The following is a 26622-nucleotide window of genomic DNA, read 5'->3' as shown; positions in this document are numbered from 1 at the left end:
GCAGGAATGAGCAAGCAAAGCTAAATGAACTGGACAAGTGAGGAAACAAGAGGCTTGAGAGTACCTGCAGTCCATGAAGAATTGTACACTTTTTCATTATTGTTACATGTTTAAGTTACCTATAAACTTACTGTAGTGGTTTACATATTAGAAAAGGCAAAATACTTCTTTACATATCACATAAACTCCTACTCTTCAGATGAGTAGGAAGAGTTCATGCTTTCAATGATTTAATACTATTTATTTATGAAGTGAAACAATTCCCTGTTTTGCTGCTGACCTATTGTTTGAACTTGTTTGTATGTGGTTCATTTTCCTCTGTAAAAATGAAGACAATCCTGCGGCATTGTGTTGTGGTGTGAACATGTTTGAATGAAAAGATGTATATCTATTCCTGTTGTAGTTTATGTAATAAGAGAGTTACTGTTGTACTGGTGTCCAGGCGTTTAAGTGATAAGGTGGTTTGCTCGCTGGAAATATTGTATTGCACATGCAAAGTTTCATGATCAAAATGAGGCAAATTATGAAACAAGATGTCAGGATCTGAAGCCTACTTCCACTTCATTTTGAAAATACGTGCTTAGCCACGTGTGGCAACAGTGTGAGAATACAGAACGTGTGTGGGTGCAATCCTAGCTTAAATTCAGCCAACCCTGAAATAAACATAGGACACCCTCCCCCGCGTGCCCCTCAAAAAATAATCCGATTAGTTCTGGCTTGAGTTTAGGATGGTGTACAATATGAATTAAAGTAGAAGACATCTGCTTGCAGTAGTGTGTGTGCACTACTTCATCTCCTGTGGCTGTACAGTATCATTTTTTAAATCTGCTGCAGATTAAACTTCATGCATTTAGCACACTGTGTTCTGAGACAAAATAGAATAAATGCAAAGAGGAAATCTTTTATGCTTTTTGGCAACAGATAGCCAAGAGGTAATAGCCCAGCCACCACTTATTACTAGTTTTGAAGACTGCACAGTGATTTCCTCCAGTTAGGCTTTTGTTCTGAGTCTCAGAACACTGGACAGGTGTGGATGGTTTCGTGTCTGTTTGACGCTGTTGAACTTTCTTTTGTAACAGGTGATGTCATTGTAGACATAAATGGAAGTTGTGTCCTTGGCCATACCCATGCAGATGTTGTCCAGATGTTTCAGCTAGTTCCTGTCAATCAGTATGTGAACATGACTTTGTGCCGTGGTTATCCTCTTCCTGATGACAATGAAGACCCTGTGGTAGATATAGTGACAGCTACACCTATTATCAATGGACCGCCTGTGACCAAAGGAGATGTTTCTGTGACCAGCCAAGATCTAATAACAGGAACAGTTGTGTTGGACCAGAATGGAAAAATGGGCCCTATGTTGGTCAATGGTCGTCTGAATGGCCCTTCCATGGATGCAGCTGAGCAGAGGATCTCTCTTGCGTCTTCGGGAGGCTCTCAGCCAGAGCTCGTCACCATTCCTCTAGTCAAAGGCCCTAAAGGCTTTGGGTTTGCCATTGCAGACAGTCCTACAGGACAGAAGGTGAAAATGATTTTAGACAGCCAGTGGTGCCAAGGCCTTCAGAAAGGGGACGTAATCAAGGAGATTTGCCATCAGAATGTACAGAGCTTGACACATCTGCAGGTGGTGGAGGTACTGAAGCAGTTTCCAGTAGGAGCAGAGGTGCCACTGCTTATCTTAAGAGGAGGTATATACGTAAATTTACAGTTGTCATATATGGTTATATGCTTTTTAAAAGTCACTTTTTAGTGTGATATCTAAATCATGTCCTGTCTTGACAGCCAAGTAGCAGCTTATAATATCTCTGAGCTGTTACATTCTAAGTTTAATTTATACCCCTGAGTATTTGAGGTGAGAGCATGTTGCTAGGGTTTGGGTGTTTTGTTTTGTTTTTTTTCCAAAATTTTATTGGGATATATTTGTGCACTGTCTCTTCCAATTATCTGGGGAGTGCTAAAGCAAAAATGTAGTCTCTAGCATACAGAGTGTATGATGGACAGAGTTTTCTCAGGCTTTCCAAGTGTATTCCAGTAACTGTAGCTGTAATGGACAGGTGATTACAGGAGACAGGAAGAAACATCAGCGGTGAGGTGAAGCTGATCACTGGAAATACCAGAAAAATTCTCATTTTTGCGTTTGCATATTTATACCTCTTCCTTGACTGTCAGTCACAGACCAAAACGCATCTTCTCCCCAAAAACTAGCTAGTAGATAGTGTACATTTGCCACAAGGAGCTGAATGAATTACGAAGCAACACGTAGCTGCTTAGTGTCCCTTTAAGCTTTTATCGTAACCCTGAGAGTGTCACTTGAAAGAGTCATCAATATTTGCAAAAATGTCCAGGTCTTTTTCTGTATACATGCTACTATTTCTTAATCAGCTAAGGAAATAATCAGATTTCTTTGATAGCAACTGAAATTCCTCCAGACAAATTCACAAAGTCTCCGTATCCAGTGAACTGATGTGTGATTTGATTGATCGTTGCTTAGCAAAAAGAGAAATAGATATTTTTCATTGTTATACAGCTAGCAATTATAACTTGAGACTTCTCTGAAGTGGTGTTTTTGGTCAACTGAACATTCACTTTGTCATTTAAAAGAAGAGTGAATAAGCAGTTATTTTCAACCCAGGAGAAGCTGATGATATTGCCTTAATGCTGTTTAAACTTCTGGTGACCTAGTATTGAAATTGCTTTCTACATTGTATTTTCTTCAGGTCCACCCTCACCTACTAAAACTGCCAAAGGGGTGAGTATTAGTGATGTATTTGATTTTGTTTGTGATGGAGAATATTCAGGGGTTTTTTGGTTGCAAAACAGACTCGTAAATATGGTCTACTTAACATAAAAAATTCCTTTGAGTTTTTCGAGTTGTTTGATGGAGGTAATGGATGTCTCTCTTCAAGGATCAAGAATGCAGCAAAGGTCTGGTATGATGATAGGTGTGGTATTGTTGTTTTGCCATGATTTTAAATATGACATTACCACTAAAGTTCTATCGTTATTTCCTTTTTTTGCACTATACTTGAAATTGCTGTCTGTTGCATGCTTTCACCTGCTTTTGTAATCTCATCTCCTCTGGATTTTAGTCCCTGTGATAATCTGCAAGATGATTTAGCAAAACCATGTCTAGTTAGCTGGCACATATTCTTTGTCTTAAGTAACTGCTGTCAGAGTACCCATTAAAAGGGAAACAAAATACAGTAACAGGTGGTTTTTTTCATTGCTAATTACCTGTATTAAAGTGAAATGGGATTTCTAAAGGAAGTTTACAGTACTCAATACTTCTCAGTCCTCGCATAGAATTAATGGACTGATTAGCACTCCCTTCTTAAAATGCTTGCTTATCTTTGAATCTGTATTTTTGTGAGGTCTCTATGTAGCTGTACATTTCTAGTTTAATACTCGTAATTCATGGAAGTTTGATCTGTTGGGGTATCGGTAATATATATTACCTCAGTAAAGAATCCTTGGGCTTAATAAAATACCCTCTGACTTGATAATGCTGATAGTAATGCATATTTCTGTCATGAGCACTTCTTTGATGAATTAGGCGAGTTGGTGAGCAGAGCTGGTTCTTAAAAAATGTTTCTTGTACAGAACAAATTACTGCATTTTAGGAAAACCCCGTTACCAGAATGTAGATGTAGCTTCCTTTTCTATCTTTGTCCTGCTGTTTGAGTATTGGAAGTCGTATCCCAGCAGTGGGATAGTGTGAGTGCACAAGTTCAGTGCGTTTGGAACAGACTGCACTCAACAAGACTTGCAGATTCCATTCCTTGCAAGCATACAGCTGCCTGCACTAAATAAATCAGTGCATAAATCTCTGCAGTTTGAGCCTTGTCAGTGTGACTCCCATGTCGGTGCACTCTGTGCAGGCATGCTAAAAATACTTCGGACTTGGGCACTGGCATTCTAGCACGCGTGCAGTGGCGACTTCCCATGGAGCACTCGATGTTCAGTGGCATTAAGCAACATGGCAAAATAATTTAGTTTAAAAGGGCAAGTTCTTGTCTTTATAAACATGCAAGAAGTGTTAAACTGCTGAATCGCTTGGGGGAGTTTCCTTCTACTCTTTGTAAAAGGGCATATCTAAGTCTCTTCTGCTTGTGCTTTTGTTTAATGTGTACAGACGCATGCAGACTACCATTTTCTAGTTTTCCAGGTTGGGTTTCAGCCCAGAATAAGTATTTAGAGTTACTTCAGTGCATAATCGGTTGGAAATTAGGGTGAGAGACCACAAAGATGCTTGATGTCTGTTCTTCATGAAATAGTAATAGGACTGTTGCAGCTGTCAGATCATTGAAAAAAAAATGCAGTACTGAGTTACTAATGCCTCATGCTACCCAAGTGTATTCCTCCCGTTCAGTATTTATAATGCTGTTGGGATACCTGCAGCAAACAACCCGATGCTAGGCACACCTCAGGCGCTCTTGTTTGGACGCGGTTTGCCAGCGGGCAGGAGGCAGTGCCCGTGGTGATGACCTGGCAGTCCAGAACCTGGCAGGTGCCTGCCAGGGAATCGGTCTCTTCTCCAAATGTGACCGGTCCTATATGCCCTGCTTCATCCCCTGTGTCGGTGACCACCGGGAGGTGGCTAGCTTTACTCATTTCTGAGCATCAGTTACTTCAAACCCCCTTTCTAAGTCCAGTCTTCAGTAGAAATCTGTGGCTTGATGAGGAAGACTTCAGTAGTCCAGTCAGACACATATATTGGAAAAGCTACCTTAAGTTGTAGTATTCCCCTATTCCCTTGTTTTGCCCTGCATTTCGCTTCTGTGTGGTGTTTATTGTCTTTGCGCACTCAAGTAGACAAGTTCAGTTATGCTTTTGATTTAATAGGGATTTTTGGGGGTGGGATCTGTTTCAGAAGGACAAGCAGGACAGTTCAGGGAGTTTGGAAGCTGTTGGTGATTCCATCCCACAGCCAATGCCATTTCCACCCACTGCTGTACGACCAGGCTCTCCTAAACTGGACCCTTCAGAAGTCTACCTGAAGTCTAAGACTATGTATGAGGATAAACGTGAGTACATCAACTTCAACTTGGAAATTCTCAATTATGAAGGAATATTATCATTGTCATATGTGTGGTAAAACTGCTGTGACTTTCTTACTGAGTTTGTTAACCTCCTGTAGATAAAATATTTCAAGAAATGTGTAATTCATACAGAAATCGGAAAACTGTGGAACACCTTTTTAAAAAGAAGGTACAATATGTTTCAATCATATTTATGATAAAACAGTTAATCATAGAAATTGTCTCAAGGGTGATCTAGGTCTGAAGTAAACTGAAGTAGACCTGACCATTTCAGAGTTTATAGAAGGTAGCTCTTACAGGCTGGCTTTTATCCTGGCCCACTGTAGGAATGCAGCTGTGATTCCTCCTTCGCCACGTGTCAGTCTTTCCTTTTTCAGCCTTTTCTTGAAACTTTGTTTTTCCATTTTGGAAAGAGAACTTCACTGAGGATTCGCCTGTTTGAATTATTTACTGTATTTGTGGTTACTGTGTTCTGTCGATAAGAAGAGTTAGAATGCACCACCAAAGCGTAAGCTTTCAATAACCAAAGATAACTCCTTACATGTTTTGAAATGTTGCTTTGTCTTAGCTCCAAACACAAGAGATTTGGATGTTTTCCTGCGAAAACAAGAGTCAGGCTTTGGTTTCCGGGTGCTTGGAGGGGATGGACCAGATCAGCCCGTAAGTGAAACTGTTTATGGTTATCTATGTGCTATCTTACAGTATTACTGCTAGAATGACTCCTACTCTGTCATCCTCATTTTCCTCTCATTCTAGACTGTTCAGTGATGGCAAAATTGATCAATTCAGTAACTGCCTTTTAAAGATCAAGGATTGGTTCAGATTAACTTCTTTTTTTCCCTCTTCGTGACTGACTTTAATCTGCAAGGCTCCCGTGCCCTTTCCACTATCTAGAGTCTGTCTTTGGCAGCAGTTTTGTCTGGCAGACTGGTAATACTGTTGGTGTTTCTGTAGTTGTTCCTGTGTCTCAGGAGCACTGGAAAGTGCAGTGCTGGCACCCAGCCTTTGCCAGTTTCCACCTGATCCCGATGGTGGTCTTGGCACAAAACGTGCCCTGGTAATGCCCAGTGTGCTGTGCACGTCGGCGCATCCTGGGGAGCAGATGAGTGGAAGGAAGCAGCTGCTTACCCTGCAAAAACTCTGTCAGGCCATTCTTTTTAATGCAGCCCAGTGAAATGAGGCAAGACTTGGGATTGTGTCATACTCCTTTTCCCCCACCTCTCCCTCCAAATTTTTAAAAATGCATTTTGTTCTGTCAGTCAGTGTGCTTTCTGCTGGATCTGTCTCAAGGAGACAAAGCACAACCTTTCCAGTGCACTCTTCCAGGCTTTTATTTGCCTTGTGTTTTTCCCTCTCATCACAGAAAATACAAAATGTAGTACTTCAGGATTTTCATGAAAGCCTTGAAGCAGAACCTGTTAAGGCTGACTTCCTTCTGCAAATAAATGTTGGTATTGTTTTGTATTGTAACTGGCATCAAAATGTAGCTCTGATGTTTGCACAGGAGGAAGAATACTAGTTAGACCGTGGTTTGCTTTAACCTGGTCAGTGACTAGAGTTCAGTTATGATTTTAAATCGTCAGTGTAGTCCTGTTTCCTGGCCTCAGCATGTGGAGCTGTTGCAGTTGGACTTGGATGAGACTCTGCTTGAGAGGTAATTGCCAAGGAATAGCGGAGTTGGAGGCAGATGGGCAAATGCCAGTGTGGAAACCCCTGGGTAGTCTGTCCTCTGATGGCAGGCGTCAGGAGGCTCCCCTCTATTGCCAAAAAGGCAAAAGTTTTTCTCTGGGAAGAAGTGCTAAGACTTGTACCGTATGTCAGGGGCTGTTCCTTCAGCTGTCAAGTTAAGAGGAAAAACTTTTGGAATAGATACTCATAGGTTGTTTTCTGGTTATGGTTAAGGAATACTTTTTTTTCCATTCACAGCTGCGATCCAGTGCTAGCCTTTTTTTTCTTTCTTTCTCTCTCTAACATGCATTTAAAAAAAAAGGAAGAGCAAAACCAAAGGATTTTACTTCTGTTGCACTTTATTTGCATTTATTTCCATAACAGCTGTTGGTAAGTGTCAAGCTAATCTTATGAATGCTGTGTACAGATGATCTGCCCACCATTGCTTAACCTCCAACAAGTACTGGCCATAATTAATCTTTAGTTTAGCCTGAATGTGATTCTAGCGTATGAAATAGTGTGTGGTGTTCTTATCTGTGTTATATTTAGTAGCACTTTATGAGATGGGGGTAGACAAAATTGATAAGAGGAGTGCAGTGGTTTGAATTCATTATCTAATCACAAAAAGCTGTGCACTGAAGAAACTTCAAGCATGGAACTATCTGAGCACCTTTTCAGAAGTAAATTTGAGTTCTTTCGAAAGCTTTTACTTCTTCCCCAATCACTCTGGCCTAGTCTTGGTTAAAAAAAGAAAAAAAAAAAAAAAAGAAAAGAATAAGTAGAATGAATGACAGAGGCTTTCATTTCAATAGTGTCTGGGAAATCATATATATGTAATAAGTACACAGTATATACTTATGTCAAAAGTTGGGCTTTTTAACAAACTGATAAATATGCTCAAGAGATGGTGGTACTTCCAGAATTCATGGAAATAAGGATTAAAAATCCCCCAAAACTTGTTAGTGTTTGCTTTGAATGCTTTGAGCCCCCAGATTGTATCCACTGAGTCAGCTTGTGCAGAGTACGCTTGCTGACTGTGTTTCTGCTAGAACTGAACAGTCAGATAATCTTTAAAAGTATCTTCCCAAAAGCCCCCATCTGTCTAGATTCACCTGGGTTCCAACCCTTATGTGTTCTGTTGAGTTCATGTTCTGCCATTGAAACCCCCTGACTTTGCTCTGCTGACAGATTTATATTGGAGCCATAATCCCGTTGGGAGCAGCAGAAAAAGACGGCAGGCTTCGAGCTGCAGATGAGCTGATGTGTATTGATGGAGTCTCTGTTAAAGGGAAGTCGCACAAACAAGTTTTGGACTTAATGACCAGTGCTGCACGGAATGGTCAGGTGCTGCTGACAGTCCGGAGGAAAATCTTCTTTGGTGGTACGTGTCCTTCTGTCCAGAGAGGGTACTGCATGGGACAGATCTGGCTAAAGGAACACTTACTTTTTGTAATCAAATTGACTAAAGCTTCTCTGAAACTTATCAATTATTTCAGTAGAGCTGAGCAGCCTGAGATTCAGGAAGGTCAGCTATAATTCTGAGTAAGTGGAGAAAAGCAGAATTTAATAAACTAATGCTTTGGTGCTTGCTGGTTTGCACTGCTCGCACAGGTAAGGCTCTGAAAATTATCATGACAATGGTGTTTTCTTCAAACCTTTTTGCAGATATTAGTTAGAACAGTCACTAAAACTATGCAAATGGAGTAATAACACAATCTGTTTTCTGTACAGCATGCTGTATTTTCAAGTCTGTTGGCAAGTCTTTTGTAGCAAGAATAAGTGCATTCAAACCAGAGGTGATTCAGGGCAGCATGTTGTGATTCTGCAGTTTTAGATCAGTGTCCAGATCAGCAGTTACAGAAGATTATTGTCTTTGACTCAATGACGCTGATCATGTGAATGACAGAGCTGGGATGGGGTTTAGGAGAACTGATAACGATCCCCTGTTCCGATTAGCAGCCAGTATTGCTTTTCCATTGCATTATTCAACCATTAAGTCTGAGTATATACAAGTAAAAGGAAAAAGTATTTTTAAGATCAATTTTCAATTTCTTTAAGGTGCCTTCTGGTAGAGAGGCTGCTTCAGAACCAAAAGTTTGTAGGTTTCCTAAAAAGAAAGCTTGGCTTCAGTCTTCAAACTGCCTTTTAAAGAACGTTTTCATTGTCCCAAGTAAACAGTTGCTCCTCACCTAAGATAGCAATAGTTGTAGTTTGTAGCTGGATCTCTGCTGTAGATCTTGTACTTGTAGCATGCAGAAAAGCCATGATGTCTTTTTTACTAAAAAAGGCATCAGATCTCTCTGACAAGGTTTGTGTACACAGTGCCCAGTTTGTTCAGCTGCGTGCAAGCAGCAGGCTTTCCTTGCATAACTCTGCACACCTGTGTAGGACTCTGGGCCTTTGAATGCTTTATCCTGCATCTGATTTCCATTTGATCCAAATTGCATTGTTAATAAACTCACCCCTTCCTTTCCCAGACAGACAGTGTTTCCTCATGCTGGCACCAATACCGAGATGTGCAGTTTTGCTGTAGTTGCTTGGTTAAACAGCAGGATTGTTTTTTTCCTTATTTGTTGTTTGTCTGTTACCTGCAAGGGGAAAAGCAACCAGAGGAGGAGTCGTCGCAGCCTGTCTTGACACAAAACGGCTCTCCCCGGCTGAATCGGGTAGAGTTTGCAAACCAGCAGTCCCCAGAGGTCTATGATGTCCGTCTGCAGCGGAAGGAGAATGAAGGATTTGGCTTCGTCATCCTCACCTCGAAGAACAAACCTCCTCCTGGTGGTAAGTGCTCTGTTCTGGCAGTGTTGTCACTGCCCGGCCTCTGCTGGCATTAGCAGGTGTGAGCAGGGCTGCGGCTTCTTCAGGGATTTCTTTCTTTGATGTACAGCACTCTGCGTAGATATTCTCATCTTTCACTCACACCATTTCACAGCTCAACCACCTGAGACTTGGTCTGTCTTGCTCTGTTTATGCTCTTTTTCAGCTAACTGTCACATAGTGGGGAGCAGGGGGAAAGTATATCACACGCAACCAGCCCATACACAGGAGCGTGCACTTGTCACAGGGCAGTCTTCAGGACATAGATAGTTGTCAGGCTGTGGTGGTGATGTAGATTCTCACACTGCATTAATTCATAGGCATTTTAATGGAAGTACAGTTTCAATCTTGGCTTTATATTACCTAATCAGGTAGAATTTCTTATTTTGGGGATCTGAGAAAGTAGAGACTGCAGTACTTGGAACAAAGCAATGAAGTTGTTCTTGTCGGACAGATACGGTGTTTGTCTAGAAAGATCATAAAAATTAAAAGGTAGTTTGCTGTGGTATTACGGTTTTGCTATATGGACATGGCTTCAGGCATAGTTGTAAAGATAAACAGCAAAATAACAAAAGTTAAAAGCAAAAATAAAAAGAAATAGTGTGAGCAGAAGTGAATGAGAGAAGCTGCTTGCAGGAAGCCCTGGAGTCCAACTCAATTAATGGAAAGATCTGTGTCCCCCTGCACAGGAGCAGATCTGCTCAGTGTAATCAAGTGCATTTGTATTCCTCATGCTGATGGCTGCTACTTACCTAGCAGTGCCAGGGAGAGGCTATTGAATGTGTTTTTGCATGAGGTGGCAAGTAGGATCATCTTTCTGAGATTCATTCCCTTTGGGCCATCAGGTTTGTGTTATCTGTGTCAGCCCTCAAATACAAGCCAGCTTAGTGTGTTCACCCACAAACTCAGTTCACTGACATTAAGATACAAATGACTCCTGAAGTCCTTACTCAGTTCCTTTAGTTCCTTAATGTAAATCACCCTTCTGAAACTTCCCCAGCTGGTTCCAGACAGACATAATGATGGCTTGAAAGTGTGTCGGTTTCTTATTGAGCCTTAGACACTTTCTTCTGTTTTTACACTTCATTTCACTGCACAATAAAAAAACTGTTTCTAAATAACATTGTGCTGAATTCATGTGATAAATATTTAGAGTCTGATGCAGTCTTGGCTCAGATGATAACTTTTCAGGAATGTTAAAGCCAGCCACTCTGGAAGTACCTGGCGTGGTGGGATGGCGTAGCGGCAGTGGTCCAGGTGCGGAGCTGGTGCTGGGTTCCCGTGGCAGTGGCAGGGCGAGCTGTCACACTCGGTGCGTGATGCTGCACAGATGATTGTGTCCCACCTCAGAGTGGCTGTGGGTTGACAGCGTATTGTCTGGTCAGTCAGATGTTAAGAAAAAAATACTACAATATATCGGTATTCTGTTACAATATAACTGTACTAAAGACAACATTTTTGTCTGAGGATCTGGTGCAAATCCCTGTTTATTTAATGTTAGAACTGAATCTAGAAGACAACTGAAACCAATTCCAGTGCTGGAAACATAAGCACTGTGGTCCAGGCTGTTTCTAACACATAGGAAAAAAGAGATGCTGGTGCGTCCACAGGCTGTGCTGTGCAGAACTTTTCTGTGCCACGGTTTAACATGAAGCTACTGTGTAGTTCTAAAGCCAGGATATTTTAAACCAAGTAATGAGCAATTGACTCTGCAAGCCTGTAGTGCTTTACTCTTAACAGTTGGCTCCTGGGTTTATATAATACTTAAAAAACCAGTCTATTAAGGGAAATGTAAATAAAATTTAAACTCATGGTAAATGCTAGAAGGCATCAATGTCTGTTCTTTTGCAGTAACTTCTGCGTGTGCTAGCTCATTAAAACAATCCTTGATGACTTTTTAGTGTTTGGTGGCTGATGCTGTGGAAGTGTTTCAGATTTGCTGTCATGGTTTTGAAAAGCCAGCTGATAATCCTGGCAGGCGTGTAATATTCCACACCTCTCTGATCCCTCAGAGAAAGGCATGTTTGGGAGAGCAGCAACTACAGAAAACAGGTATCCATCAAACCTGAGTCAGGCTTTGGAGAGGCAAACAGGCTTTTACGTGAAGTACCAGGAAGAGCATTTATGAAACATGTCGAAGTCAGTCTGAAGAGGTGTTTGGAAATGAGTTATAAAGGAGGGGTGCGGCAGTTCCTGCACAGAAGAGCCCTGATAAGGGAATTGGGAAGGACAGGAGCCAATTTTGCTATGCTTTTGGGCATCCAGATGAATGAAAGGCTGTTTTAGACGCATGGGAAAGCATGCTGACTGATGTGCTTTGATGTAATGTGAATCTGCTCTGTTGAGGCTGCGTCAGCACACAGGCAGCTCAACGAGTCGCTCTTTTGCCCCAGGTTTTGGTAGGCTTCTCCCATCGTAATGGCAGCTCGCTGGCTGCCGAGTGCCATCTGCAGTGCTGACGTTCAGGTCAGCAAACCGTAAAACAAGATCTCTCCCTGAGCACCATCGCTGCTCTTTGCAGGGAGAGCGTGGGAGAGCTCTCCTGCAGGAGAGGTGCCGGAGGAAGCGCCGTGCTGGAGGGGAGCATCCCTCCCTCCTTGTGCCTTTTTAGTCCTGCTTGTTCCTGCATCTGTGTTCACCTCTGGGAAAGTAACTAAAAGCAGTCTTTTTTCCTTCTACTTCTCAGAAAATTCCCTCTTTTCTCTGTTCTGTCTTTTCTGGCCCCATTGCTTTGGCCTCTAGATGAGCCTGTATACAGAGCAGAGTGTCATTATGGGATGAAGTGAGGAAACCAAGCTGGGAGAGCTAGCTGAAATTCAAGACAATTATTACAGGTGTGAGTTCGTCTCAGAGAGTGGGAATAGGCAATGGGTCTGTGCAGAGCTGATCTAGCACACCTTGCTGTGCTGCTGGGTGTGCTGAGGGTCACTGCTGAGGTGCTCACTAGGTTACTAAGTCATCTCTGGCAGGAGAAGTTAGATTTCCTTTTGAAGTGTATTTAAGGCTTAATTTTTTGGTTGCCAGGAGGAAGAGTTAACCTGTCCATCCAGATTTCTAATGACTCTGTTAAACTGGATGTCCATAACTGTCTCTGAGGCCACACCGTGCTCCAGGGTCTGTGGGTGAAATGGAGAACGATACGTTATGAGTGGCAAAACAAACTGCTTCAGAGCGCTCCTGGGACACGTGGTCTTACTCATCCCTTTGCAGATGTGACCCATTTCCTTCCCTTGTTTTCCTTTAGGCACAACACCTTGTGTGTGACAAGGCTGTGCTGTCAGGGGTTGGTGTTTCCAATTCACTCTACTGAATGAAGCATTCTTCATTATTTGCAGGTTTTTCTTGTACTAGCAGTGCCGCCCTTTAGAACAGGAGTGGTCTCTGGGATGACTGTGGCAATTCTGGGTCTGTATGATGCTTATCTGACATGAATATTAATTGTGTTGCTGTGCCTGTTCTTCGATTTCCTAGTGATTCCTCACAAGATTGGGCGAGTTATAGATGGGAGCCCAGCCGACCAGTGTGGGAAGCTGAAAGTGGGAGATCGCATCTCAGCAGTGAACGGTCAATCCATCATTGAGCTCTCGCATGACAGTATAGTGCAGCTGATCAAGGACGCGGGCAACGTGGTGACTCTGACTGTTGTGGCTGAGGAAGGTAAGGAGGGTGTGTGGCCCCAGCGGGTGGATGGGTCCTACCACACTGCCGAAGTCTGGTATTTGTAACTTCTGGAGTTAATTCACTTAAAGTGGAGTATTTTAAGATGTTTGGACATTAAAGAAAAGAGAGTAAAGCTCATCCATTTGCTATGGAAGAGCTGAATACATGGTAAGCAGAAAAAGACAGCTGCCAAAGGGGTTATACTGAAAAATAAGATACAAGTATTAACAACACAATGCAGGGTAAGAGAAATTCTCACAGTTTCTCAGGTGAGAGAGACTGCTGCTCGCATGGAAACTTGTCCTGTCCAGACCTTGCATTCTTCAACCAAAGAGAAATGACCTCTCCTGGGGAAACTACAGCAGTCATGGGATGATGCTTAGAGAGAAAATCTTCTTGCCCCTGGACAGTGCCAGTCTCTTACTGCTGTGGTCACTGCCAGGAGCTTTGTTGCAGATGAGGCAGGTGCTCCTGGGATGCTCTGGAGTGGTTCTGCTGGGCAGACCTGTGGTGCTCTAAGGCTGTAGGGACACCTGCTTTCCAGATCTGAGTTTTTCCTTCCTACTGTGTTAAAATAAACAAATTGCCTGATGCTGCATCCCTGGGATACAACGGAAACATCCACTAGTTCCGTCTGCCAAAACTACCCTTTGAAAAATGGTCACATCCCACCATGAAAACCTTGCTCAGGGTTTTCCTGCAGAGCCTCCCAGGCTGCTAGCAAATTCTTCACACGCAACTGCTGTGTCATCTGAGCAGCTAAGTGAGTATTTGTGAATGCAAAGTCCTATGTTTAGAGACCATGTTTTTAATCAAAGCTCCCATGCAACACTGCATTCATTATGGTATTGTTTCCACGCAAACAGTTCACTATAAATATGTAAAATCCAATCATTTGAAGAGAAAAGCAGTTTTCTAGCCCTGCTTACCACTGCATTTTTCTGGATTGCTGCTTGTGGGTTTAATTAAACTCGCTATCATTATTTTGCCATAAAGTTGGCTTTCTTCACCTTTTAAGTAATAAATACCTAAAGCCAGAATGTGAGTAAAGCCAACAGATGACTCTAATTTCACATTCATTGCAAATATTTAGCATGCTATCTCAGCCTGTAATACAGAATTTCAAAGACTTAATTTTCCTTTTGGTTTATGTTTGAAGCAGAGAGACTTCTATAAATTGTTATTTTTCTGTTAAGATTTTCATTTTTACCAAATCTAATTCATTCCAGTTTGAAGGGACACACCTCAAAGCAGTTACCCAGGGCAATGTTTTATGATGCAACTGAAGTTTGAGTTGGTTGCATTAAGAGCCCCAGAGAAACAGATCTAATCAACTTTGTTTTCAAAATAAGCTTTCTGAATGTAACATTTTTGTCCCTTATTTATGCATTACTTCACCTGGACTCTGTGTAAGAACTTTTCCCACTTCCTCAGTTACAGGTTTGGAGCCAAAATGTAGAGATAAAACAAGAACCTGAGGAGAATCATCAAAGAGAGGGGGAAAGAAAAAAGTCAGTATTGGATGATAAAATTAGACTGAAGAGAGCAGTCAGAAAAGATGTGTGGCTTAGAGGAGCTGGAGTTAGCATGTTTCAGATGTAAAAAGTTTTGTGACAAGGAAGGAGAGAGAAGCAGAACCTGTTCCGCCAAAATGGGAATATATCACCACTTTAAAATTCTCCTTGATATAGGTGGAGAAATACAGTTTAGCTCACAGCATAACCCTCCGTACAGCAGATTCCCATAGAAAGCCAGAGTGGATGTGAATTAGTCAGGGCTTCAGGCGTTTTCCCTCTGGGTTGCAGGGAGGTAGCTGAGCTTCACAGAGATGGTTCACAAGACAGTGGTTAACACGGAGGAAGATATAGGATGCAGCTCCAAAGAGTAAAACACCCATTTTGCCAGAAGCTGTTCAGCATCACAAAGCATAAACCTTAATAGAGTTTGCTGTTCCCCAGTGCATCATCTTCAGTGCTGTCCTCTGAGGCCGGCAATGAAAATACTGCCTTGTATCCCTTCCCTTTTCCTCCTAGCTTTCACAGATGTGTGATCTTTGCTTTTCATACGAATAAATGAATTCCACTTCATGCGCCAGAAGACATTCTTTAACATTTTTCACAAAAGCAGGAGCCTGTCAGCTTTTGTCATGTATTAGCTGGAAACACAAGAGAGCAGGCTGAAAAGAGGACTGGAGAATTTGTACAAACAGATGGCGTTTTTCTTGCCTGTGCTTCTAAATTAAAACTCTGACTATAAACCAGGAGTAAAAGTTGACATTTTGTCTCTAGAGAAAAAAACCTCTTTAAGGCATGTCATAGTTACTGCACCAAGCAGTCCTGTGAAGGACTTGAAAGGTCTCGCATACCTGAGAAACTCAGTCTAATAAGATCCATTATGTTTTCCTTCCCTTAAGATGCCTGAGTGCATTGTATATTTTACTGGGGTTGGTTTGTTCTTAACTGAGAAATGCAGTAATGTGATGCACCTAACAGAGGACTAGAACATCTCTAGTTTCGGTGCTTGGGATTTTTTTTTTTAACCCTTGTAAGGAAAAGAAGTTTATTAATTTATAATTCAGCATTTAAGTTCCTCTTGGGCTACTACTTGCTATTTCAAGTTCTAGCCAAGAGGCAGCTTTTTGCATAGACTATGGTTCATTACTCTTAAGTGACAGAGACATTTTGTATCCCAAAACATTTTTTTTTCATAAATGCACTGGATTTATTGTAAAGTGCACAATCGCTGTATTTTGTGTGCAAGGGAAAATAATCTCAAGCTATTTTAAAAGATTTTATTAAAATGACATTATACTTTAATTTTTACTTAGCCTTTGGGGAAAGGTGAAACACTTCAAAATTGTCATTGATAACTTGTCAGTGAACTAGTCGCTCCAGTGTGGTTGTGGGACCAGTTCATAACCTTTCCGATAGCTGGCTGGTAGCAAACTTTCAGTTGTGCCTTAAATAGTTTCCCTCCATCATTAGAGTCTTTGCCTCTGAATCCTCATTGCCCCTGCGGATCCTCATTCTCCTCTTACCTTTAAAAAGGAATATGTTCTCAAATGGACGTTCTTCATCTCTTACAAAATTTTATTATACTGACTATCTGAACCAGCTTCATGGATCGGACTAGCCCTAATCCCTTCTCATCTTTATCGACTTGTAGACAGTCTAAAACCCTTCTGTTCATGTCTGATTTGGTTAAAATTGTGTTGTTTTTCTGAAGAAAAGCAGCATAACTAAGAATAAAATTCCTAGTAATTTCTTCTATGGAACTAATGAACTGCACTTGGGTTCCTTATTTATGGCCTTAGACCCTGGAAAATCCTCTTCATCTTATGACTGTGGTGAGCTCAGCTAAACCTGAGATGCGGTGGCAGCAGCATCCTTAGGAACAGCAGACACAGCGCTGATGGTCACTGTGGTCTCGCAGTGAGTATGCCTACCTTTATATTCGGGAAGTTCTCCCTGACCGTGGATTTTGTTTGAATTTACTAGAACACCGTGGTCCTCCGTCAGGAACAAACTCTGCCAGGCAGAGTCCAGCTCCGCAGCACCGACCGCTGGGATCAGCACAGATCAACCCTTCTGGCACAGACAGGTACAGAGCTTTGGGGTTTGGCAAAAGGAACTGAGAACAGCTAGAAAAACTTGACCAGAGGGATTGTTAACGCAAAGGTAACATCCACATCCTTTTACCTCTGTGTAGGGGAGCTACGGAAGGTGAAGCTGGAAAAGAAGTTCCAAATAGTTACAGGCTTTCCTGGCCCGAGCATAAGCACTTGACACAATCCGATGCTGGCATTGCTTCAGTTATTGGTAGTCGTCATTCCCAGGTACAGGTAACCGTCCAGGGGGTGTGGAGACATGCAAAACACGTCAAGACACTACAGTGACATTGCCATGGAGTATTGAAAACAAGAACAATAAAACATTTCCCTGTCAGATATGGATAGAAAAGTTGCATATAAAAATGCACTAAAGTGTTTCACAGAATGTTTTTGCTAACGTTTTAAACTTTATTATCTCCTTAGTATAGTTGAATACTCATTATAATTATAAAAGAAACAGAAAATATTTGCAGTGGGGCTACTACAGACCCCTTGACAAAGTTTCTTAAAGAAATTTCACGTGTATCTAAAACTTAGAAAAATGTTCTGTGTGTTTAGAGTTCAAATGAAAGCATTACACCTAGTCATACATGAGTTGTGCTGAATTCAGTTTAAATCGTGTATTTCACGTTTCTGAAAATACAGAAACATGTGAAGCATTTTTCCAGAAAAAACAAATGTTTAAATCTGCCTACAGGTCCTCACCTTTTTTTTTCTCTGACTTCCTGCACAGAATCCTGGCTGTTTCCCAGTAGAGTTGGAAAGAGGCCCTCGAGGGTTTGGATTCAGCCTTCGAGGAGGAAAGGAATACAACATGGGCTTATTCATCCTTCGACTTGCTGAAGATGGGCCAGCTGTCAAAGATGGGAGAGTACATGTGAGTTTGTCTTATCTAATAAATTTGTAGATCAAGTTGGCCTTTTGACACATTAATTTACCCATAGTGGCAACAAAATTTGTTTTTTCATGAGTGCAGGATCCCAGCAGGCAGAACAGAATCTGGGCAGCTGCCCTTCCAGCTGTTGCTGTGCAGTGACAGCAAATGCTGTGGTGGTGGGCTTTTAAAGGAGAAATATGTGAACTTCTCTGGCCGTCCAGAATGAACTGTCCGTCCGTGCTTAAGTTAGAGTAATGTACACGTCCTGTGGTGTGAGCAGCAGCTGCTTGGGATACTTTAGGAGCCCAGACAAGAAATTGGACAGTGGAGCAGAAAGCTGAAAGGAGAATCACTGTCCAAGTCAGTGAATTTGTAAGGAACATTTGTGTATACATTGTGCTTATTGCTGTTCTGTGCCATGTTTGAAGAATCAAGCCTAACTCTTTTAACATCATAATATTTGAAATTCTTATGTTTGTGTGAGGAATTCACTTTCAGATACTGTAGTAAAAGCAAAATAGATGGGTACAATAGCAAAGAACGATGATATGTGAGAATCTGTGACTAGTGCCCAGAGCTGAATTTTCAGAGGCTGGAGCATGAAGCTGAGCCGGGTGCCCACGAGATGCTGTCCCACATGCAGTCCTGCTGCTTCGCTGCACTTAGGGCCACTGGCACAAGGCTCTGCCTCCGTTTGTGCTGTAATTGGCAGAATAGGGCTGAGACAGATACTTGCTGGGGCTACTGTGAGGCTTAATTGGATGTGGAATTCTAAGTATTGTTAACTTCTGTTATCCTATTCTTTACAGCAGTTAGCTTTTTTCCCCTCATACTTGAGAGACTACACGAGTGTAGCGTTTAGTACTATTTTCTCTTGTATTCCTCCTTCAAGTGGTGTTACACTAAGCTCCAGGGCTTTTCTTTCTGGGCAAGAGCAACCAAAAGATTCCCAGCTGACTGCACTCTGCTTCGCATAGATGACCTGTGCCAAGCACGGGTTGGTGGGGGGACCATGATAGCAAGCTATTGCTGAAAACACTGCAGCTCCCACATGGACTTCCACAGTGGACCGTGGGTCCTCAGCAGTCTTGCGTAGAGCCCCCTCCCACCACTTGGCACCTTGCAGCTCCCTGCGCAGGGGATGTGTGCATGTAGGGATGCATTCGCTGCGATGGTGGGTAGTCGTGTCCTATGTGAGCCCTCCACAGCCCGTGGCCAGTGCTGGTGGCTGTGGAGGAGCAGGGCCACGAGCACTGTCCCCTCTATGTCCCCAGCAGCTGAGAGCACAGAGGGCTGCGCTCGCCCAGCATGAGGTTATTCAGCATTTCATGTTACTCGGTTTCTCCCTACTCAGCTGGAAAATGGTGTCATTTCTGGCTGTATTTTAAAACAGGGAAGAGGAATTTCTCACCCAGTTAATGACAGCTGAGCATGAGCCTGACGGGAGGCACGTCGTGCGGTGTGGAGCATCCTGTCCTGTCCGATGAGTAACCAGCCAGTGACCTCCTTTGGCAGAGACAGTTTGCTTAACAGAGCGCAGTCAGTCTCTTTAAACTGCTCATTTGATGCAGTAGTGACATCCCTTGGCTGATCCATGTATTGCGACATAGGCTTCGTGACACTTTTACTGGGAGTGCTGTTCCAGCCCCTTTCCAGCAGCCTGCAAAGTTATTGTGAACCGTAATTACCGGCCCAATACCTCTGTAAGTTGCTAATTGGCCTCAGAGACCTTAGTACTGATAACTGCATAGCGGTGATCTCTCCTACCTCGAGCAAAAAATCCTTTCCTTACATAAAAGCTGTTCTGCCATGATAGCATTCAGCTCTGCATTAAGTGTAGGGAAGTTGCTGTGTTACCAGGTTGGTGTGACTCTAAACAGGCACATGGTGCCAGGTTTGACATGGTTCAGCCGTAAACTCCCTCCATACAATGATCCAGAATGAAAATACATTCAAGCACATGGCTGTATCTGTCTCATCACTTGTAAATAAATGGAGGATGTGTTTTAAGTAATCTGAGATCTTTTACTGAGCTGCATGAGGAGCGCTGAACCACCAGAGCGTTGTGTTGCATCATGTTGATCAGCGGCCATGGAATGGTGTTGCTATTGCTGAGTGGATTTTAGCATGAGATTTAAAATAGAAGCATCTGCCTCTACTTTTTTTCTTTCTGAATTAAAAATTAGTTTGCGGTATCAGAGATTCACAAAGACTAACCTCGGTCTTTTCTTGTCAGGTTGGTGACCAAATCGTTGAAATTAACGGAGAACCCACCCAAGGAATCACTCACACACGAGCCATTGAGCTGATTCAGGCTGGAGGGAATAAAGTTTTGCTGCTGCTGAGACCAGGGACTGGCTTGATACCAGATCACAGTACGTCATCTCAAGTGCTGTTTTGTTTTGAGGGTCCAAGGCAATGGAGTACAGTCTGATAAGGAGATTTTGGTGCTTGTTCACTGAAATAGTTAGCAGTTCCCTTTTTGACAGCTGTGCAGGTGTTCGTATTTATTTTAAAATATAAGGAATATTTTTGGTAAAATTAACACGAGAAGTATTACACAGTGTGAAATTACTGCATATTTGTAATTGTAATAAGTTTCTCAGCTCTGTCGAAGCTAATCAAGTTTTCCTATACAAATGTGGTAATTAACACTGATTGCCTTTTAATTTAAATTAACATTCTGTATGATACAGTACTCATTTCAAAATGCCTATATTGTTAATAATATTATTTCTGTACAGATTTACTTCACTGTTTTTAGCCTTCTAAATTACGGAATGCTTTGTTTTTTCAAAGCCAAAACTTAAGAAAGCAAGGAGAAAGACAACTTTGCTCTCAAAATGGATTCTGTTTGTTAAAAGGTGTGTCTTCTGCATCTATAACAGGAAAGCACAACTTTGTAAGAAAGAAAAAAAAAAAAAAAGGAAGGACAGAAAAGCGAATGCTTTCAGAAGCTCTGAGTTTAGCTACAGAGCACAGAACTGATGATTTTGAATCTGATTTAGGAAATGCTCCGAAACTACAAATGAAAAAGACTTGTGGCTGTGGCAGTATTTTAAAGCAAAGAACACTTTCTCTCTGAGTGCACGTTTTAGTCTTTTAACCCTTGATGCTGACATCAAGATTCTGATGGTACACTTCTTAAATTGTAGAGTCGCTTTTTCTGATGAAGACCTTTTTCAATAACAGTGACCAACTGTGAGTTTATCCTTTGACAATTTCAAAACTCAGTTTGAACTACCAAATAGTTGGTTGTGTTCAGTTTACAGGCAGTAACTGGCATCCATTCAAGGGATAAAATCTGCTCAGAACTTTCTCCACTTCTTTACTCCAGAGAGCTAGAAGACGGCCCTTAACATCTTACTGTTCCAACATGCACAGCACAGTAAAATCAGTAAATTAGCGCATGGCACAGAAACAGCCCATCTGTGAACTGCGAAGTCTGTTCTGTGCCGTCTTGCTAGACTCCTGGCTGCCTGGGTTTGTGTCTCGCACTGAATTACTTTGTCGTTAAGGGTGAAAGTTAAATATAGTCTTCCCTGTGTTCTGATGAGCTTCTATTGAGGTTCTCTTTAAAATCAGCATTTACAAGCTAGAAGAGAGAGGGAGGCAGTGTGAGGGCACCTCCAGCTCTTTCCTTACTAGCAGCTATTTAAGCTTGGTATAATTTCAGCAGTGATAAATGGTGTTTGTCCTGCACCACAAGGGCTGCACAGTAGTTATCTGGAATCACTCCTGGCCGTCTTCTTGCAGAAATCTCCTGAGTTTGAGGTAGAAACACAGATTCATAGAAAAGTCGGAAGGAACCTCTGGAGACCGTCTGGTCCAACCCTGTGTCCAAAGTGGGGCCTGAGATTAGATTAAGCAATTTAGATTAAATTAGCAATGGTGAAGAGGGGAAGGGTTTTGTTGCCTCTTGTCTTGCTGTTAATCATACATTTCTGATTGAAATCTTGCTTGCTGTACTCTGTGATTTTTTGGTATGTAGTTCTGGGCTTTTTCTCTTCCTCCTTCAGGTTTGGCTCCTTCCAGTCTGTGTCCCTACGTGAAACCTGAGCAACATTAAGGGCTTTCAGTGCTTTTCTTGGTTTTTCCTTAAAGACTTGGTAAATCTGCATGTCTTGTGTTTCATCTGTTCCTATTTTTAAAGTGCAAAGCTATGAATAACCTCAACTTTTCACTGTTTCCAGTTTTCTTTTACCGTAACAGTTTCAGTTCATTCAGTTTTCTTGTGTTAAACAATGTAGGTCAGGGACTTCCTGTTTTGCAGTTTTGCTATGTAGGCTCTGAAGTTTTGCTGATACCAGACCATGACAGTCCTGCAGAGATCATGCCAGCATTCTAAGCACAAGTGTTTTTCCAGAATCACATCCTTATGGTTGTTGTAGGCTGTAGAACAATGTAATATAGAAAGCTAAGACATTGAGAGTATGCTGCTACATAATCTTTTTTAAATTGAAGATTTCATATAACATCCTGGAAACTCAGTAATGTGCACATTTCTAAAATACTTAGTGATTATTTTTTTGGTAGTCATTTAGTCAAATCTCTCACTGTTTACTTCCAGGTGATTGGGATAGTTACAATCCATCTTCGTCAAATGTAATATATGAAGAACAGTCACCATTATCTTCATCTTCACATTCTGCTTCCCCATCTGAAGTGAGTTATTTACCAGTACCAGGAGAAGCTTTAACAAGAGTTCAGCTGTCTGAGAAACTGGAACAAGCAAAGAACACTGTGCCTGAAAAGATAAGCACTTTAACGGAAAACCAGTTTGAGATGAAGCCTCAGTCTTCTCCCCGGAGAACAAAGAACAAGTGGGAATGTCCCTCCAGCCCTGGGTTTGAAATCACAAAAGGTAGTTTGGAAGTAGGGACCAGAAGAGACAGATCTGCAAGTCCAGAAAAGTTAGGGGCTGCTGAGGGGCACCCTCACACAGGATTCCACAGCCCCAGAAAAGGGGATCCTGAAAAAATCTATGGCAATCATCTCTCACATAAATTTGACAGTTCCAGAAAGAGTGAGAGTAAAACCACAGAAATAGGGATGAGCAATAATAACAAAAATGAGTATTCCAGTGGAAATCAAGGGAGATCTGCCAGTCCCCAAAAGCATCTCAGTAAGCAAGGAAACATAGAAACGGTAGACAGGTTACAAGAATATCAAGATAGAACAACTGGTGGTGATACGATGACTCCTGAGCAATTGAAAGGTGGAAATGGTAAAACAGGCGTTGCCAGGAAAGACATGAAGCAGAAAACTTCTGGAAAAATGGAAGGGTGGACTCCAGAGCGACAACATGCAGCATTTGATGAGAATAATCTTCCGTTCAGTGACTCCAGGAGAAATACATCTGAAGACAAAAAAATAAAGAAGTCAAACTCTGGAGAACCAAGTTCCAGCAGATTCAAAACTTCCAGTCTTTCCAATATTCCACTGCTTTCCATGGAGAAACAAAGAAGGCTAGAAACACAGGAGACTGTTGTGCTGAACAGACAACATGGAGAGAGACACATGGAGCTGCCTGATGAAACCAAAGATGGTGGAATTTCCAAATCGGAGAACAGTTCTCCAGTCAAGAAAACACCGATAACTCCTGGACCTTGGAGGGTACCAAGTGCATGTAAAGTCAGCCAAACAGGAGCTGTGGCTGAAAAACGGGTTTGACCGACACTTTTTTTTAGAACATGTTTTAATCAAGTTTCTAACAATGGTCATTTAAAAGCATTGCTTCTTTTCACAAAGTTGTCATTTTTTTCAGAAACTGGTTAGAGGGTGGAAAGTGTTTGATTTGTTCTTAAATTATCTAAGCTGCATGAAGGACCTTTTGGATTGCTTAAATGAAATTCTTCCATAAGCTGCTGTCCCCTTGTCCTTTTCAAGGCGGTGTTCTGCTGCTCTCAATGTTGCACTGCTACGGCTTTCTCAGATAGTATTGTGAGTTTCTGAACAAAATTATTTAATGCCTATATTGCCAATGTGATCATGACTCACTTCTTGTTCTTGTGCCAAGTTATCTACTGTATCCAGTCAATCTAATCCTTCTCATATGTATTCCAGTCACAGAAAAGGCAAGGTTTTGTTTGAAATGGGTATTCCCTCAAGAGCATGTTGCATGTTTACATAAGGAAATACACATGTTCTTACTAGTTCAGTAAGAAGATGGGTCAGTTCATTCTGTCAATTCTAGGGCAGCAAATGAGCCTCTGATGCTGTTCAATTGATGTTTTTTCTTAAATTTTTATACCTAATACAAAGTCATGTAGATAAAAATTATATTTGACATAATGTTTTGTAATTTTGCTTTTTATGAACACAGCAAAATTGCTTTATTTTCTTGATTCATAAGGATAGTTGTAACAACGGTTTGCAGACATCTGTCTGAAAAGAGAAAATTCTGGGTTCTGTTAAATAACATAATTCCTTTAGTTTCACTTGTGGCACTATGTCATCCTTAGCATTCTTTGTAAACATAAGCAATGAGTGCACATTTATTTTCAGCCTCATTGTGGTGCTGTATACTGAAGTCCCATCTTGAATTATGTAGTGCTAGTTAGGAATTGGATTTTTTTTTTTCCCCCTCTGTAGAGATAACAATTGACCTTTAGGACAGAACCAGCTGCTGTAATAGCTTCTTAAATTAAGTTCCTGCCTGTGTATATTAGAAGTCTCTCATATTTTACTTTGAATGTGTGATCCATTCTGAGTGCTAAATAAGATGATACGCAGGGTACATGAGACTTAATATCTATTGTTTGGGCTAGCATACTTTAAAAAGAGGAATGTTACCACCAGAATCTACTGACACCAGTCCTACAGCTGTAAGAACAGCAGACTGCATAAATTTGAAGGGTTTTGTTTTATTCCTAGTTTTAGTGATAACTTCCTGACACGTTAGGCTTCTAATGACTGCAAAGAAGTGGTAAAAGGAGCCTGTTGGTCCAGTTTGCAGATGGAGGAAGAAGCGTAAAAGGTCAAGCTTTACTTACGTTAAAATTCAGATACAATTTGCTGTCTGAAAGTGAATGACTGAATATCTCATTTTGGCTTTGAAACATTACATGTTTTTAAAGCTTAATGAAGCACAATGAAACAGTTCTGAGTTGAATTCTTTAGAAGTACAGATGACTACTCGAACAGCTTTTTAAACAAAGACTTTGAAAATTAAAAAGGCTTTAAAGCAGATCTGAACTGTGTGCTGCTGCCTGACATTGGATGATCCATTGAGATTTGCTATGTAGCATAATACGTACAAATACTCCACATTGTGGAGTATGACTGTGAAAATATTTAATACTTTGAAGTAGCCTATGTAGATATTAACCGTGTATTCTTAACAAGAGATTCTGTTTTATGTTGCGTTGTATGCACTTCCCCTAACCACTGAGTACAGTAACAAATTCAGATGTTTAATACAGAGATGAATTAGCACCACTGAAATGATTTCCCCCTCATCAACTACCCCTATATTTTTTCTATATGTTAATGTGACCTGATTTAGTGTCTTACCTGTGTGTGATTTCTCCTTCCATAGTACAGATACAAGTTCTTACTATATCAGATGACTTAGCAATGTGGCCTTGGAATGCTAAGCAATGTATGGATGTACTGGGTGTAAATGTTTATATTGTACAGCACCTTTATACATACTTCTGAGGTTCTGACTAGAGAGAGACCTGTAAATTGCTCATTATTTTTTATATAGATATTAAAAAGAAACTCCAGTTCCATGGCCTGTTGGTTCTGCACTGTATAAAATAGATTCTTTGTTGACTTTCAGTGATATGATACTTTGAACAGCTAAATCTATGACCAAGGTTTTACCCACAGACATAACACTCTTCTGGAAAACAAATGCAATTTATTACTGGAAGTTTCCTTGACTCCCTGTTTGAATAACAAATGTTCAACAAAGGTATTATAAAAATCATCAAGTCATGTAGAAACAGTTGTTAATGATGAAATACTTGTACTGTAGGTTTATTTGTACACTGATATATAAAATTGTCATCTCCTTTTACATCTTACAACTTTTCTTCATACAGAAAATAGCTGTAAACAATTTACTACCAAAAATTCTTATGCCATCTTACCCCTTATGTGAAAGAATGAAGCTATGAAAAGCTCCTCAGTTTTTGCTTTTTTCATCACTAATAAATAGAAGATAGTAGAGTCAGTTAAGGAAAATGTAAGTTTAATAGATGTCTTAAAACATTGTTTCTTTCCTGTGCCCTTTCTAAACATTCATCTGTTTTTGGGTGAGGAAGTCTTTGCCACATCTCTTTCACCAAACTGATTTTCACAACAGGTTTATTCCTCAGGTATTGCAGCGTAAGGCACTACTGCAGTGCAGAGCTGCAATGGCTCCCCACACCACTCAGCCAAGCTGGTTGTCAGGACAAGACAGGACAGGATGCCCTTGGGACAGAGCCCCAGCTAAGCGTAACAGAGGTGTTGCAGGGAATGAACATAGTAAAATATTCTGTAGTTGATAAATGCTTTACTTGTTTGTGTTGTAAGGTTGTTCTCAGGTAACTAATATTTTCAAAAATGATTATCTATTTGCAGAAGACCCAGTATAAGCCAACCAGCATGAATCTGTTATTGCTTAACTGTCAACATGGAGGCAGAATGCATCTTGTGCAGACCAAATTTCGCAGTGTCCTGCAGTAGTTCAGGATAGAGGCAAAGCCTCAAGCACACTGAGCTTTTAAGAAAAGAAAGTCTTCAGCACATTCAGATAAATGCATCTAAGTATTATCAGTCTGAGCAGAGTCTGAAGAAAAATTTCAGTGTAGCTCCAGAGCTCTCTGAAAAAGGATGATGCTAACTGAAGCAGGAGGCCTGACTCTTCACTTGTCACATGCAGAGGATTCAGATTTTATAGAAACAAGGCACCTGTAGCAATCATTGGTGTCCCTGCAGTAGGAGCTCTCGCATGGCTT

At 41.3% G+C, this 26622-nt stretch overlaps 1 protein-coding gene across 1 annotated transcript in view; it reads left to right on the top strand.

Annotated features, from left to right (window-relative positions):
* Window positions 1-22534, top strand: part of MAGI3 (membrane associated guanylate kinase, WW and PDZ domain containing 3) — a gene marked incomplete at its 5' end in the record, with an annotated part of 34159 nt that extends 11625 nt beyond the window's left edge. The window contains 13 exons of the mRNA XM_009706573.1: window positions 1080-1688; window positions 2718-2749; window positions 4871-5024; window positions 5608-5699; window positions 7896-8088; window positions 9303-9488; window positions 12996-13181; window positions 16682-16784; window positions 16893-17025; window positions 17528-17671; window positions 19908-20046; window positions 21691-21780; window positions 22242-22534. Of these exons, the coding sequence (XP_009704875.1) occupies window positions 1080-1688; window positions 2718-2749; window positions 4871-5024; window positions 5608-5699; window positions 7896-8088; window positions 9303-9488; window positions 12996-13181; window positions 16682-16784; window positions 16893-17025; window positions 17528-17671; window positions 19908-20046; window positions 21691-21740 (2021 nt within the window). The remainder of the gene's footprint in view (window positions 1-1079; window positions 1689-2717; window positions 2750-4870; window positions 5025-5607; window positions 5700-7895; window positions 8089-9302; window positions 9489-12995; window positions 13182-16681; window positions 16785-16892; window positions 17026-17527; window positions 17672-19907; window positions 20047-21690; window positions 21781-22241) is intronic.
* Between the last annotated feature and the right edge of the window lie 4088 nt (window positions 22535-26622).

This window comes from Cariama cristata, unplaced genomic scaffold (genome assembly GCF_000690535.1).
Source record: "Cariama cristata isolate BGI_N322 unplaced genomic scaffold, ASM69053v1 scaffold13548, whole genome shotgun sequence".
Lineage (NCBI taxonomy): Eukaryota > Metazoa > Chordata > Aves > Cariamiformes > Cariamidae > Cariama > Cariama cristata.
Note: the sequence above shows the minus strand (reverse complement) of the source record. Positions and strands in the feature narration are given on the sequence as shown.